The sequence below is a fragment of the Macrotis lagotis genome, chromosome 1 (genome assembly GCF_037893015.1).
Source record: "Macrotis lagotis isolate mMagLag1 chromosome 1, bilby.v1.9.chrom.fasta, whole genome shotgun sequence".
In the NCBI taxonomy this organism is placed as follows: domain Eukaryota; kingdom Metazoa; phylum Chordata; class Mammalia; order Peramelemorphia; family Peramelidae; genus Macrotis; species Macrotis lagotis.
This window is the reverse complement of record NC_133658.1, coordinates 544,946,961-544,963,408: the sequence shown is the minus strand read 5'-3', so window position 1 is coordinate 544,963,408 and position 16,448 is coordinate 544,946,961. Positions and strand designations below refer to the sequence as shown.

The window sequence follows — 16,448 nt, the reverse complement described above, 5'->3', positions numbered from 1 at the left end:
CTACCATCTAGAGGTAGAAATTTTGTAGTGAAATCTAAAGCAATGAAGAAACACTTTCTCATTAAATTGCTACAACAATGGAGAATATAAACCAACTAGAATTAGCGGAGTGTCTAACATTTTATATACCAGGATCTGGCTAATTAAAAAAAAACCCCACAAATAAGTGGCACAGTTCTTGCCTCAGGAGAGTTTACAAAAATTTAAAGGAAAACTTTTAAAATGCAAATTAATGAATGCACTGCTTATGAATTAAGATAATGTACATAAAACATTTTTCAAACCTTCAATACCATATAAATGAGTTATTATCATAACTTTAAATCCATTTAAAATATTATATTAGTTATTATTATTATTATACTTTTAAGAAGGTTCCCTAGAGATGTTTTATAGCAGCAGTTCTTAAATTTTTTGGTCTCAAAAACCTCTTTACACTATTAATAATCACTGAGGACTCCAAAGAGCTTGTTTATGTGAGATCCAGTTATCATATTCATTTCATCGGAAATTAAGATGAATAATTTTTAGAAAATATGTTAATTCATTTAAAAATAGCCATGATAATAAACCCAATTACACATTAACATACATAACATTTTTATGTAAAATCAAAGAAATAGTGACAAAATTGACATTGTTTCACATATTTCTGTAAGCCTCTAATGTCTGGCTTAATAGAAGACAGGTGGGTTCTTGTATCTTTTTCTGTATTCAATCTGTTTTAATGTTGCTTTGGTTGCAGTATTTGAAGAAAAGCTGAACTCACAGAGACATGTAGTTGAAAAAGGTAGGAGTTTTTTAGTAGACAAATAATATCTTAGTGTTATTATGAAAATAGTTTTAACCTTGAAGACTCCCTGAGGAGTGTCAGGGACCTTCTCCAGACCATGCTTTGAGAATTGTTATCTTACAAGATCATAAGATTTAAGAGTGAATAGAGTCTGCTGTGGTTAAATGTTTAATGATTACAATACATGTCATTATTATGAGTAAAAACACTTAATATTATTAATACTTTTTTCCATACAAGAATGTTCTAACAGAGAATTTTAACAATATGGAAAATCAGGAGGGGGGAAAAGAAATCACAATTTTCCCCACTACAATCCAGTATGCTAGGAAGATATATCACACAACTGAAGATATAAAAATGTTTTGACAACTTTCGGGAAGGCAATATTTCTAGCAACACTGGGATAGTTTTATCTCACATATTTTTTATTATGAACTTAATAAACTAGTAATATCCACAATAAAAAAACACCCCTCTACACCAAAGCTATATGACACCCTAGAATTTTCATTGTGGCACCTGTTTTCAAAAATATCAAGTACAAAAATAAAATGACTTTAAAAGGTACACATTTCTATAATACACCTGGATTTACAACCTAAAAGGGCACTACCTGTTAGGGAGGAAAGAAGGAAACATTAATTAAATACTTACTATATGCAAACAATTATGCCAAGTGCTTTACAATTATTAATTCGTTTGATTCTCCCAATCAACCTGAGAGGCAGGTGCTACTATTATTATATTCATTTTACAACTGAGAAAGATAGAACCAGACTTGCCCAGGATCAAGCAGCCACTGCCATCTAGAGGCACTGGTATGTGGTACAAGCCATATTTAAACATTCTCCTGACTTCACAGCTTCAAATTCTATCCATTTGCTGCCTCTAGGTTGCAAACGCTGCTCCTTGGCTAATTCTCAGCCTTCTCTAGCTATTATTATCTGGTGTCACTCTAAGCTCCTCTCTGATTCATTAGGTCTCAGGCTGCACAAGTCCCTCTGATGGGACTACTGAAAAGTAGGTTGGCAGTTTAAGGAGGGTCAGAAATGGGGATAAAGGATAGAGTTTGAGTTTATTCACCTTTTGGAGATAAATGCTGAGAAATAATGAAGGATGTCACAGGTGGCTATAAAGAGAAAAAAAGAGAAGATAAATGCTTAGGAAGTCAGGAGGAAAAGAGATAAAATGATTAACAGAAAAGAACCAATGGAGTCTGATGTCAATTAAACTAAGGGAAGAAATATGTTAACAAGAGTTACTGATCCAAGGTTATGGTCTCAGATTACAAACTGAAGCAGATTTTCTTTTCTGTCTTTTTCTTACCTTTTTTTAACATGGCTAATGAAAGAATTTGTTTTCTATGACAATACATTAGAAATAGGTTTGTTTTTTCTAATCTCAGTGGGTGAGGGAGGAAAAGAAGAGAAAGGTAGACAATTCAGAACTGAATTTTTTTTAAAAGCAAGTCATTTCAGCCAGTCAATAAATATTTATGAAGAAGCTGCTGTGTGCCAGATATTATGCTTGCTGAGCATTAGGGATACAAATATGAAAAGAAAAAGTTAGTTCATGTCCTTTAGAAGTTTATGGATTTGGAGAAGATGGGGAGGGTACCATATTATAGATAAATCCAAAGGAGCATACTTGAGTAAGAAATGAAGAGATGGCTGACCTAGGTGCCCCACCTTAAATGGAAGTTTTTGGAGAAGATCTCAGTTCTGTTCTCCAATCAGAGGAGTCCCAGGGGAGATTTGCCTGATGAGGTGTGAGTATCAAGGTTGACTGGATGGATTGCTGGAGGTGTGATGGAGAGGTCCAAAGGAGAGAACCAGGTGAGAAATGAAAAATTTCAGTCAAATGACCTGAAACCAGGATGCAAGATGAGAGGATGGGTGACAAGGGGAAGGCATGGGTTGTTAGCTACTTTTCCAGATAGTCTGATGGTAAGAAGGGAAAGCAATTAGGAAGGCAGTAGGGTTTTTATGTGCCTTGAGCATAGGCTAGAGGCTCTCAATCTCAGTAAAAGAAGAGGTATTAATATAATGTGAGGGAACAGAACAGGATTTGAAAGTTGAGACAAAAGACAATTTAGCAATAAGAAATCAGTAAGAGTGAAATTAAAAAAAAAACGCCCAATACAGAAAGGGACCAACTGATGTTAGCTTACTTAGGGAGGAGTTCAGTCCTTATGGGCCTGACAAAAAAAGGATCCAAACACTTTTGATAATTGGAAAGCACTTTTTAAATGTGCTATTTATGAAATCTACATGGCTATTAAATGGGAGGAGTGAGGTTCTTCTTGCCTCTCACACCTAAAGAAATATGTTGAGATTTGATTTATAAAGTATAATTCTAGGAAACATTGACAACCAATTGTTACTGTGTGTTTGTTGAGAGAAAGTCAATAACTAGTATTTATGGAAGATCTTAACTTTTGCTAACTTAACTCTGTATTCCACCCCACTCTAGGAGGTAGGTATTATTAAGCCAGTTTTACAGATGAGCAGAGTCAGACAGAGATTAAGTTACTGACCTAAGGTCACAATTAGTAAGTTTTTGAGGCTAGATTTGAATTTACCTCTTATGGATTCCAAGTCCACTGCTCTATCCAATATACTAAAAAAGTGAATTGAACCAACTTAGCCCTTCCCTTTCTCAAACTCCAGTCAAAGTTTCCACTCTTCAACCTGTTCCCAATTGCCCATGTCTAATCTGATAGGTCCCCTTGCCCTGAAAAATGGGAGGAAGCCACCCTCTTGCTGATAATCTGAATGATCTGAACACTTGTAAAATCACTTTGTGACTTGTTTACCAATATAACTATTAATTGCTTTTTTTTTTCTGTTTACTTCAAGATCAAGGAGGTTTACCATTGTTCAACTCCAACTCGGACTCCTAAACTGAAGTCCCTGGTAATCACTAAAGTTCCTGCTAAGCCTCTCCCAGGGCATAACAAAAAACCAGTTCATCATTCCGATTTTGGAAAGTTGCACATCACAAGGACCATCAAATCGAACACTTATCTTCAAGTAGGAGCAAAAAGGTAAACCAAGCTGTTGTGGTCATTGTGACAAGTCTCATTCACCAGCAGAAAGACCTAGAAAGCTCCAATAACCACTCCAGAAGGACAAGAAGGCCAAGGGCCACCATCTTGGTGAAGAGTGGAGCAAGAAACTAAGAAATTGTTCTTTTTGGTGGAAGAAGGGGAAATTCAACCTGACATTACAGTGTATTAGCACTTCACCACACGGTATCTCATACCAGGAATGTTTGAGTTTAAAAAAAGTACTTAAACATTTACAGAAACATGGGGAAAATAAGGTAGAAGATCCATCCAACTCCTTAGCCTCTTCATTTCCAATCCAGCCCAGGGAAAATCCTTAGGTTGTACTCTCCTAGTCCAGAATAGAAAAAAAAAGTGAAATCAGATTTTCAGAATGAAGTACGAGATCTGATAGCCCTCAAGAACCCTATCATTTCAGTTTTGTTAAAGCTTAACCTTGACATTTCCTGAACAGTCTTACAGTTCCTACAAGTTACATGCCTTAAATTTCTTAACTACAAATATAATTAGAAATATTGCTTCTTTCCACAGATCTTCGCTGAGCAATAACTTTGCTAAGGAAAAATAACTCACAATCTGTTGTAATAAGTTTCTGAAGTGATCCCATAGGGAAGGGGAAAGGTTATTTATTTTTCCCTTTATGCATTGTGCTGAGCAGTAGAGAAACAAAAGAAAACAAAAAACAGTCCCTATCCAGAAGGAGCTTATATCTGAATGTGGAAGATCACACATACATGTAAGGACCCCAGTCCTTACTAGAGAAAAGATCTGAGAAAAGGAAAGATTAACCATCTCTAAATATTGTGAAAAGCTGTTAAACAGGGATTAGACTTGTTCTTGGTTCTTCAGAGAAGATCTAAGAACAAGGGAAGAAGTCCTAGAGAGGCAATCAGAGCTATTTAAAAATGTAATGGGCTCAATTTGGGAGAATTTGGTTGAATAAAGTGGTCACATGATTTGAATTCACATTGAGATAGTTTCACTGAGCTGGAACCAATGACCATATTTTATATAATCATGACTTCAAGTGGTACAGATTTAAATACATGTGACCACGTCAAGGAATTCATTCAGATCTAGGATTACAGCAAGAGGTAAAGGGTTGGGGGCGGAGCCAAGATGGAGATCACATCTTAGCTGCATACTGATAAAACTCATAAACTAAGGACTCTAACTAAATTTTCGAGAGACAGAACCCACAGAGGGACCCAGTGAGGCAGTTCTCCTACTCAAGGTAACCTGGAAAAGAGCAGAAAGGCTCTGCTCCCCGGGGTCGGAGGGGGGGGCCCGCCAGAGCAAAAGAACTTCAGCCTCCCAAAGGCAGCCCCAGGGCAGTGGGAGCCCTGTCTCACAGCAGCAGAAGAGTCTCCGTAGCTACGCCCCGGGGAGCACCGGGCACAAAGTGGGGGAATAGAAGGGGGACCTCTGCCAGGGTCAGCATGTGACACCCAGCCCTCCGGGCACACAGCAAGCAACGTGGTCTTTCAACAGCCCAGATCCAGGAACAGAAGCAGGCGAAGTTGGTAAGCAGGAGCCCCCAAGGCATCAGTCCATTGAACATAGGAAGGGGAGTGAAGAGAAGAGAGACTGCAGAGCTCTGTCCTCTGCCCCTGGAACAGGACTCTGGGGCTCTGACCACATTCAGATCCTGATAGCAGTCCAGGCCCCCCCCCACCCTCAGCCCAGTGGCAGAGGGGTCGCATATGGCCATTCACAGACCAGGAGGGAGGACAGAGCCTCACATACTGAGACCCTTGTGGAAGTGTCCCAAAAGCTGAGGAAGAAACCCCAAAACCAGGCTCAGGCTGGGAAAATGAGCAAGCAGAGAAATAAGAGGAAGACCATTGAGAAATATTTTGCAAATGAGCTCAAGAAGGATCAAAATACTCAGTCTGAAGATTAGGAAGCACAAGCTCCTGCATCTAAAGACTCCAAGAAAAACAGAAATTAAGCTCAGGCTATGACAGAGCTCAAAAAAGACTTTGAAAAATCAAATGAGGGAGTTAGAAGAAAAACTGGGAAAAGAAAGGAGAGAGATGCAGGAAAAACATGAAAATCAAGTCAACAGCCTAGTCAAGGAAATCCAAAAAAAAAGCTGAAGAAAATAGCATGCTAAAAACCAGCTTAGGTCAAATGGATAAAAGAGTTCAAAAAGTTATGGAGGAGAAGAATGCATTAAAAAGCAAAATTGGCCAGATGGAAAAAGAGATAAGAAAGCTCTCTGAGAACAAATCCTTCAGACAAAGAATAGAATTCAGGGAGATTGATGAATTTACTAGAAATCAAGAATCAATACTTCAAAACCAAAAAAATGAAAAATTAGAAGAAAATGTGAAATATCTCATTGAAAAAACAACTGCTATGGAAAATAGATTTAGGAAAGATAATTTAAAAATTATTGGAATACCTGAAAGTCATGATCAGGAAAAGAGCCTTGACATCATTTTCGAAGAATTACTACAGGAAAATTACCCTGATATTCTAGAAGCAGAGGGCAAAATATAAATAGAGAGAATCCACCAATCCCCCTGAGAAAGAGCTCCCAAAAAACCAACCCCTAGGAATATTATAGCCAAGTTCCAGAACTCCCAAGTCAAAGAGAAAATATTACAAGCAGCCAGAAGGACACAATTCAAATATTGTGGAGCTACAGTCAGGATCACACAGGACTTAGCAGCAACTACATTGGAAGCTCGTAGGGCTTGGAATATAATACATCGAAAGGCAAAAGAGCTTAGAATGCAGCCAAGAATCAACTACCCAGCAAGGCTGAATGTCCTCTTCCAGGGAAAAACATGGACTTTCAATGAACCAGAGGAATTTCAAATGTTTCTGTTGGAATGGCCAGAGCTGAACAGAAGGTTTGATCTTCAGATACAGGACTCAGGTGAAGCATAGAGATTGGAGGAGAATGGGAAAATATGAGGGACTCAATGAGGATGAACTGCATGTATTCCTGTACAGAAAAATGACATTGATAATACTCATATGAACCTTCTCAGTTAATAGAGCAGGTAGAGGGAGCTTTTATAGTTGAAGCACAGGAGAAAGCTGAATTCGAAGATAAAATATGGTGTAAAAATGGAGTCAATAGAAAAAAAAGGGAAATGTAATGGGAGAAAGAAAAAGGAGAGGGGGAATAAGCCAAGATATTTCATATAATAAGATTTTTCTTTATTACAATGAGCTATTGCAGTGATATGGAAGGGGGTGAGGCAAGGGGGAATAAGGGAATCTTCACTCTCATCAGAGGTGGCTAGGAGAGGAAACAGCATATATACTCAATGGGGTATAGGCATCTGGAGTAAGAAGGAGAGAGGGGGGGACAGGGGGAAGGGGGGGATGTGAGTCATGGAGGAGAGGCTGGACCATGGGGGGAGAGTGGTCAGATATAACACATTTTCTTTTTTACTTCTTGCAAGGGGCTGGGATTGGAAGGCCTGTCCAGGACCATAGGACCAGGTGGATTCTGGGCCTAAGGGGTGGTAAGGGGGCTCGGGGCCTCTTGGGCCCAGGGCCAGGGATCTGTCTGCTGCACCACTCAGCGACCCTACAGCAGAGTCAGAGTGAAAGGAGAGAGAAAATATAGTACATGGTAGTGGAGAAATATGAAAGGAGGGAGTTGCGCTCAGCTATGGCAACTGTGGAAGAATATGGAAGTAACTTTTGCCATGGACTTATCATAAAGAATGTGATCCACTCACGACAGTTGTTGGTGTTGGAACAAAGACTCAAGCACATTTTTATCATTATTATTTTGGGGGGGGGGGGCGCAGGGCAAATGGGGCTGGGTGGCCTGTCTGGGGCCACATAGCAGGGTGATCGTTGGGTGTCTGAGGCTGGATTTGGACCCAGGTGCTCCTGGCTCAAGGGCTAATGCTCTGTCTGCCACCCAGCCACCCCTACTATTATTACTATTTTATTTTATTTTGGGTCTTTTTTTTCTTTTTTTTCTTTTTTTGGTTTTTGCAGGGCACTGGGGTTCGGGTGGCTTGTATGTCACATAGCTGGGTGATTGTTGGGAGTACGGGGCTGGATGTGGGCTTGGGTGCTCGTGGCTCCAGGGCTGGTGCTTCGTCCATTGCACCACCTGGCCATACCTACAATTACTACTATTATTTTTTTTAATTTTTTAAATTGCAAGTCTATATTTAAACAAGAATATTTTATTAATGTAAAAAAATATTATTTGTACAAAATGAGAATAAATATTAAATAAAATAGAGGTCACAGTCAAAAAAAAAAGAGGTAAAGGGTTCCTCCTCCTTTGAGCTCCTCAGGTGAATGTCAGAAAGAGGTCTGTGATAAAGTACAAGTTAGACTGGATGGTCTCCCTTCCAACTCTGGGAGGACTTCATGACCTGGAAACAGGAATACTGACAATAGCCTTGGATTCATTTTAGATTTAGTTGATGTTATGTTGAACAGTTTATTGTCTCTCACCACACATGAACAGAAGAGGGAATGTTGTGATGAAAAAGCACTGAGTACAGTCAGAGAACCACGGCTTCAATCCCAGCTCTCACATGGATGACCATGAGCAAGATGCCTCTCTGGTGTCTTCTCCGTAAAATGAAGGGATCATCAGTCTCTGTGATCCTTTCCATCTCTAAATCCTGTCGATTTGCAGATCCAGTCACCCTACTGGTTTATGCAAAACAGTTAAACAGAGAAAAGAGAGAGAAAATAAGTAGTAAAGTTGGCAGTCGTAGCAGAAAGATGGTGATTTGGTCTCAGGTGAATTAAAGATTAGAAAAAGGAGATTTAAAAAAAAACTCTAGTTAAGGAAGAGAACAGTGACATGAAACAAAGGCAACTAGGTGGTGCAGTGGATCAAGTTACTAAGCCTGAAGTCAGGAGTCAGGAAGACTATCTCCCTGAGTTCAAATCAGGTTTCAAACACTTATTAACTGTGTGACTCTGAGCAAGAGCAAGTCACTTATCCCTGTTTGACTTAGTTTCCTCATCTATAAAATGAGCTGGAGAAGGAAATGACAAACCACTCTACTCGCCCTATCAAGAAAACTTCAAATGAGATTCAGACATAACTAAAAACAACTCAACAACATACTAAGTCCCACTACCACATATAATACAGGAGTGAGAATCTCATAGGGGAATACTAGTCATCAAGTAATCTTTATTACAAGTTTGCCATTAAGTAACTGAAAGGTGATATGGTGGATAGTGAGGGATTGATTATTTGGTCAAAACATGGTAAGACTGAATGAAAAATGTACTAAAATGCAAAGATACTGCATACATAATAAAGACTAGTAAAATTCATTTTATTGAATAAAATACAATCCAGAAAGTGCCACTGATGAAAAGCATTAACTAAGGTTACATTACATAACAGAGATAAAAGTATAGATGCAGTACATATAATCTGAAATATGATATAAGGAAAAACTATTAGGGGAAAACAATCAAAGAGAAAATTTATAATTGAGGGATGTACCTGCTGTAACTTTAATAAAACATTATATAGTGAATTTTTTCTATTTGAGATTGGGGATTCCTTAGCCCATCAATCGTCCTTCCTATTCCCATCAATAGGTTTATAGAGGGAATACAAAACAGAGCGTGGGCTTGCAGAAAGTATTTCCCTAAGCAAGATATTTACCCTTCCCTGTGCTTCAGGCAATTTCTAAAGACTTGTCTGGTAAGTCAGAGGTTTGTAATATCTGGATTGGTGGAGAAAGTTCCTATCCTGGGAATCCCCTAAACTAATGATATCTGACCTTTTCTTTATCTTTCTCATATTCATAGACAGTTAGGCTTAAAAATAAAAAGGAAGATTCATTTCATCTATCCAAATGAAATAAAAAGCAACCTTCCTTATTTAGTGTACTTCCACAAAAATTAGATTTCATTGTAGAAAATTAAAATAAAGGAAGAAATTCTGCTGAACTATCTTTAGCTGCCTAATTAAAAAACAAGTCAAGAAACAACAATATGTTAAAGTAAATCAACATAAATCCAATGTTTTCAAACACACAGATACATACTCACCTAGTCTTTCTATGTTGTACTATATCATTCTTAAATTTACCTGGTCATGATTACGTGGGAAGCAGTCGTAAATGGAATCAGAAGATCTTAGTTCAAGTTCCAGTCTTTAAACTTCAATTACATGACTTCAGAGCCTCGGGTTAGCTCATCTATAAAATGGGACTAAGGCTCACAAGGATTTAACTTGTTTTGAGGGTCAAATTTGAAATGGTATGTAAAGTGCTTTATAAAATGCTTTATAAAGTAACATTATAATTTCAAAAAAATAACCTTATTCAAACTCTTTAAATAAAGAATTTGTCTTTTAATAGGATTGTTATCAATGTAACTGAAATGACAAATGTTGAAAAGCTTGGTTATCAGAGATAAGTTAGACTTAAGTTTAAAAATTAGACTTAAGTTTAAAATAATGCAATTACTGAATTCTTTCAACTTCCTATTATTCTTGCAAAGTATTCTGTCCTATACAAAAATACTCTGAATTAGTGGTAGCCTGGGCAAACAAGCTGAGGATGATTTATAGAGCCTTTTTAAAAAAGATAATATTCATGAGCAGATTAATAATAAGGTTAATAATAAGAAAACTAGCAAAATAGTTGTAGACTAGCATTGTACATGTACTTGGTTTGAATTCTGGGTTTTTTCTGAGGGGGTGAATAGAACATTGATAGAGCATTCAAAAGATTTGCAGTGGTTTATAAAGCTCATTTAGTCACACTGATGAAATAAATTGTTTACTCGATTTTAATCTAGAAAAATGTAGACCTTAAAGTTTACCAATGCATTTTATCAAGGCTTATGTAAAAGAATTGACATTTACCATAGACTTAGCAAAGACTACTGAAGATATATCTAAATAGCCTTTAAAAATGCTTTAAAGAATTTTGTTATAAGCTCATTATGTAAATTTTAATAGTGGTTCTATCTAAAAAAACTGTTTTACTATGAAATCTCCAAATAGGGAGAGAATAATGACTGACTTGTCCTTTTCTTTTCATGTATCTTTGTCTCTTCCACTCTTGAATCATTGCTGGGGAAATCAAAGTCCCATCAATTGTCAAAATATCTTCTCTCTTTTCTTATACTTCTCATTTACCTACTATCTACATTCTCATTTACCTACTATCTAAGTCTAAAAAAAAAAACCCAATCCTATATTTTTGTTTAACTTCCTTCTAATTTCAGTTTATCCTTTCCAAAATTCATTGTAGAGGAATTTTTAAAATAAAATATAAAGCTAATAACATGATTTGCCTTTTCTTTTTTTAAAAATTCTGTCACTAAAAGTAGATATCTTTATTGGTTTAAATGAATTTTATATACAGCCATATTCACAAATCTATATTTAAGAAAGCAAATTCCACAAGGACATAGTCATCTTTTCACAAACTTATTTAGAAACATTTACCATAGGATAAAACAAGCAGTGAATGTTCAGTTGCTGTTTTTGAAAATCAAATTTCCTAGAGTTCCACTATTAAACATCAAAGTCTACTGATAGCAATTTAAATCAGAATCTGTATTTTATATTCTCATACAAAATTTCAAAGAATAAAAAAAAACAGCATATTATAGAGCCAAACTCCAGAACAAGACTAAAAATACTAAATTCCCCCTTGTTAAAAAAAAATTAGCCAAAGTAGTTCATATTTAATGAATCTCCCAAGGTACTAGGAATAACTGAAGGAACAAAATTCAAAGAAATCAGCTGGCCTCCTGAGCATTTTCTGACACAAGGAGAAAAAAATTTAGAAAAAATATACATGAGGCATCTTTCAACAACATCATGTAAGGAGATATATGTTGATTCCAGATGACAATTATATATTTCAACTACAGAAATTAATTTTTATTTACAGAGCAGAAATCTCAAAACCTTGAGGCAACAAAAAATTTTCCTATCAAAGCACAACTTAAAACATTAAATCCAAATACAGTTAAAGAACTTTACTAGGTGTTTCATGTTGCAACAAGGACTTCAGTTGGCACTACACAAAAAAGGCAAAAGCTGCCAAATTATTTGCATGGCCAAACCACAGAATTTCTGCAACTTAAGGTGTTCTACTGAAAAAATGCTATCTTCAAGTTTGGGGAACATATATAAATCACTGCTTGTAAGGTCCAATTTTGGCTATTTGCATGGTCAAACCATAGAATTTCTGCAACTTCAGGTGTTCTACTGAAAAACATTGCCTAAGCAAATCTTGGCAAACATATATAAATCACTAATAAGATCCAATTTTTAAAATAGAAATAACTCCATTTAGCATTCTTCTCACTGCCTCCATCAAAATATAAAATTTTCTGTTAGATCTTTAAAGCTTTTCATATTCTGAACACTTTCAAACTTTCCAATATTTTTCTTCTCCTTATATTTTGACATCCACAGACAGTGGTCCCCCTGCAGAACAAAACAATCCATTTCCTAACTGCATTTTCACCACTTATTCCCCAACTCCTGGAACTTTCTTCTTTCTGCAAGTACCTTTAATGTGTTTTCTTAACCCTCATTAAAGGGTAAATTTAGAGTGTAAAACAACAAAAATGTAGCATAAAATATGGACTGTTTCTTTGTGCTTCCATTAGTATCACTATTACTTACCATAATGTCCAAACACATGGTCAGCTCTTAATAAATGTTTGCTGACTTGAAAGCTGAACAAAAAGCCTTTTATTCAAAATCCAATTTTAATCAAATAGTTGGGTCTCTATTGCATTTTAGTATTACATTAGCATTACAAGTGAGTCTCTAAATCTATAAAAATGAGCATCATGATTACAGTAACTTGTGAATGTCATAGGATCATATATTGATCCAGGGCTGGAAGGGAACTAAGAGAACAAATCCAATGGCCTTTTCTCAGACCTCATTCTCCTTGACCTCCTACAGCTTTTGATACTATTGTCCATACTCTGCTCTTACCTATCTGATCTCTCCTCAGACTCCTTTACTGCCCTCACTTCTAACCCACCCTCTAACCATTGGTTTCCTGCAGGTTTCTGCCCTGGGCCCTCTTTTCTGCTCCCTTTATACTACTTCCCTTGATGCTTTTGTCAGCTCCCATGATTTTAATCACCACTATGCTTGCTGATGATTCTTAAATCTATCTATCTTAGTCCAGTTTCTCTGCTGACCTCCAATCTCCTATGTCCAACTGCTTTTCAGACATTAAATTGTAGGACTAGTAGTCTTAAACTCAATATGTCCACACAAAACTCATCATTCTCCTTAAACCCTATTTACACACACACACACACACACACACACACACACACAAACACAAACACATATTCCCTATTTTCCTTATTATCATAGAAGGAGACATCAAGGGCCATCTCCAGGACATTTGGCCACTGGACTCAGATGACACCAGAAAAGAAGGTAAGACTGGCAACTATGCACAGGTTTCCCTCGATTAAATCCAAATAACTTGCAATCATGGGATCATCATTCTCTTTGAGAATGAGGGCCACACAATAATGAGAAGGCAAAAACCTTTCTCCCAGTCCCTCAGACTAAAACCTAAGCCTCTTTCAGACTCCTATCTCTCACCTCCCACATCCAATGTGCTGCTTTCTCCTCTGAATCTACCAGTCTAGGGCAGACCCTTTTCACCTCATGTCTTGATTACAACAAAACCTCCAGGTCAATCTGTCTGCCTAAAATCTCTTCTCAACCCAATTCAAGTGATTTCTCTAAAACAAAGGACTATGTTATTCCCCCACTCAATAAAATCCAGTGGCTATCCTACTGCCTCCAGGAACAAATGCAAAATATTTTGTGTGGCATTCAAAATTTGTTGTACTGGGTCCCCTTCTTACCTTTCCAGTCTTCTTACATGCCAGTGATCCAGGTCTCCTGGCTATTCCATGAACAAGACACTTCTCTCTCTAGGCTCCAGGCATTCATTCTCTGGTTGTCCCCCCAAAATGGAATGCTTTCTCCCATCCACTCCAACCACTGACTTCCCTGGTTTCTTTTCAGTTCCAACTAAAATCCCAACTTCCACAGGAAGTCATCCCCAACCCCTCTGAATCCCAGTACCTTCCCTCTGCTAATTATTTCTTGTTTATCCTATATGTAGCTTGCTTTGCTCTATATTTATATAAAACCTGGTGCTTTCTATATATTTGTCTCTTCTCTCAGCCATTAAGATTGTAATTGTCTCCCTCTGTCTCTCCAATGCCTGGCAACATGGTAAGTAATTAATAAATGTTGACTGATTGATTGATATACTTATAAATCACTTTAAAGATGAGGTCCCAGGGGTGGCTAGGTGGATAGAGCACCGGCCCTGGAGTCAGGAGTACCTGGGTTCAAATCCGGCTTCAGACAATAATTAACCTAGCTGTGTGGCCTTGGGCAAGCCACTGCCTTGCAAAAATCTAAAAAAAAAAGAAAGATGAGGTCCCAGAAAGGGTAAGTAATTTGCTGGAGGTCATATACAAATACAAGCTCTGTGACTGAAAAGTCAAAGTGTTTGTTTTTGTTTTTCTTCCCCCTATCCAAAGCAGGGTTAGAGGCTTTGAGGCCATATAAAAAAATAAGTTAACTGAGGCACAAAGATAGCCCCCAATATTAAGATTTGCAAAACTCTTTATGTAGAATATGGCATTCAGAAAACAACGGTCACGACCTTTCCATACCTTAAATCGCTATATAAATTCTGGCTATTAACCCCCCCTCCTTACAGATAGGTCCTTTTTTTTTTAGGTTTTTTGCAAGGCAATGGGGTTAAGTGACTTGCCCCAGGCCACACAGCTAGGTAATTATTAAGTGTCTGAGGCCGTACTTGAACCCAGGTACTCTGACTCCAGGGCCGGAGCTCCGTCCACTGCAGCACCTCCTGCCCCCGGGTGGGTACTCTAATTATTTCCATTTAGCAGACGACAAAACTGCGATGGGAGAAGTCTAGGGTCACAAGCCAGAAAACAGCCCAGTGGGCACGGGGGCCGGCCACGGCGCTGCTGCCGGCTGACCCGGAGGACCGCGCACCTGGGCCTCGGGGAGGCGGCGGGAAGCGTCGCCTCCTCCGGAGGCCGAGATGGCGCGGTCCCTGCGCGGCGGGGCAGCAAGACCCGCCCCCACGGGGGTTCACTTAACGATTCCTAAGCTCAATATCAAACCCGCCAGGTAAGGCCGCCCCCGAGGGGCGCGCCTTCTCCTTCGCCCTGGGGAAGGGGTCCGGTCGGAAGCGCGGCTGCGGCCCCGGACACTCAGCAGGGCGGCCCGGACACTCAGCCGGGCGGCCCGGACACTCAGCAGGGCGGCCCGGACACTCAGCAGGGCCAGGGCTGCAAGCCGGGGGCGCCCAGGCGGCCAAAGCGGCACCACGCGCCCGCGCGGGGCAGCCCGAAGCTCCGGGGCGGGGCAGTACCTGCGCTGCGGCCGCCGCCGCCTCCCTCCGACTTCCACCACTCGTCTCCCAGCGCGTCGGCCATCCCCGTCCCGGGTCGTCTCGGGCTTCGCTCCCGGCCACGGACGCCGCCGGCTCCCCGGTGCAACGAGCGCGCGTGGCGCGGAACCTGCCCTCAGCCGGCCGGCCCTGCCCCTTCCTGGCCGGCCCCGCCCCTTCCTGGCCGGCGCACAGCTGTCCGCACTTTCCACACACCTGTGGAAGGAAGACAGTGAGCTGAAAGGAGAAGAAGAAAATAAATCGTATGAAAAGCGCTTATCGTTTAGAAATGTTTCGTCCACATTTATTTATTAAATATTCTAGGAAAATTTTTTTAAACATTTAATTAATTTAAAAATAATATTGTCGAAAGTGCGGTAAAGAAAAGAGACTGTTTCTTTTTTCCTGTAGTTTTAAAGGGATAGTGCCGCGGGAAAACAGTGCGACCCACGTGGGTGTCAGCTTAAGAAATGAGCGTGCAAAAAATTAAAATTAAATTAAAATAAAATAAAATGAGAAGAACTGAACATGCGCCGAAGCTAAGCGCCGGAAGCCTTTCCTTCCCTCCCTTAGTGCCAGAGCCTCCCCTCTGGGGCGTTATCTCCGAGCTTGCTTCCATGTAGCTCCTCCTTTAGCTTGTGAGCTCCTTGAGGGCAGGGGCTTTGCTTGATCTTTCTCTTTCTTCTTATCCCCTTTAATTGATGCTTCTGGAGGACTCAGAACCAACTGGCCTGGCTCTCTAGTGAAGACCACCCCCTGACCTTGAGTGCCTCCTCCTTCCACAAAGTGGTGTGGAGCTTGGGGGGCAGCAAGCCCTTACCCTAGACTCGCCTTGGGGGAAAAAAATAGGGTTTCAACAGAAGATAAAAGAAAAAAAAAGAGGGGAGGCATTGTTTTGAAAGGAAAACGCAGGGAAGCACCGGTCCAGGACAAAGATAATGTGCTTGGGAGCAAAGAGCCTGCCAGAACATCTGGCTGCTGAAGAGGCAGAGTGATAAATAAAGCTGAAAAATTAAGATAGGGCGAATTCTGGAATGCCAGGCTAAATTTGGAGTTTATTCACTGGGTATTGAGGAAACCATTTAATGTTTTTGAGCAGAGCAGGAACATAATTTCTGGCATGTTTTACTTAATATAAATGAGAATGAAAAGAAATTATTTGAATGATGTAGAA

At 39.3% G+C, this 16,448-nt stretch overlaps 2 protein-coding genes across 5 annotated transcripts in view; one reads left to right on the top strand and one right to left on the bottom strand.

Annotated features, from left to right (window-relative positions):
• The window catches only part of FILIP1L (filamin A interacting protein 1 like), a 356,414-nt gene extending 349,466 nt beyond the window's left edge, over positions 1–6,948 (top strand). For 3 of the 4 annotated variants that reach the window (XM_074214316.1, XM_074214317.1, XM_074214319.1), the window contains one exon: positions 3,655–6,948. In XM_074214316.1, coding sequence (XP_074070417.1) covers positions 3,655–3,846 — 192 coding nt within the window. In that variant the 3' untranslated portion in view covers positions 3,847–6,948. Of the gene's footprint in view, positions 1–745; positions 779–3,654 lie in introns of those variants that run through there. The other variant, XM_074214318.1, reaches the window with a different exon arrangement.
• The window catches only part of CMSS1 (cms1 ribosomal small subunit homolog), a 431,391-nt gene extending 415,982 nt beyond the window's left edge, over positions 1–15,409 (bottom strand). The window contains exon 1 of the mRNA XM_074214320.1: positions 15,257–15,409. Coding sequence (XP_074070421.1) covers positions 15,257–15,320 — 64 coding nt within the window. The 5' untranslated portion in view covers positions 15,321–15,409. The remainder of the gene's footprint in view (positions 1–15,256) is intronic.
• Between the last annotated feature and the right edge of the window lie 1,039 nt (positions 15,410–16,448).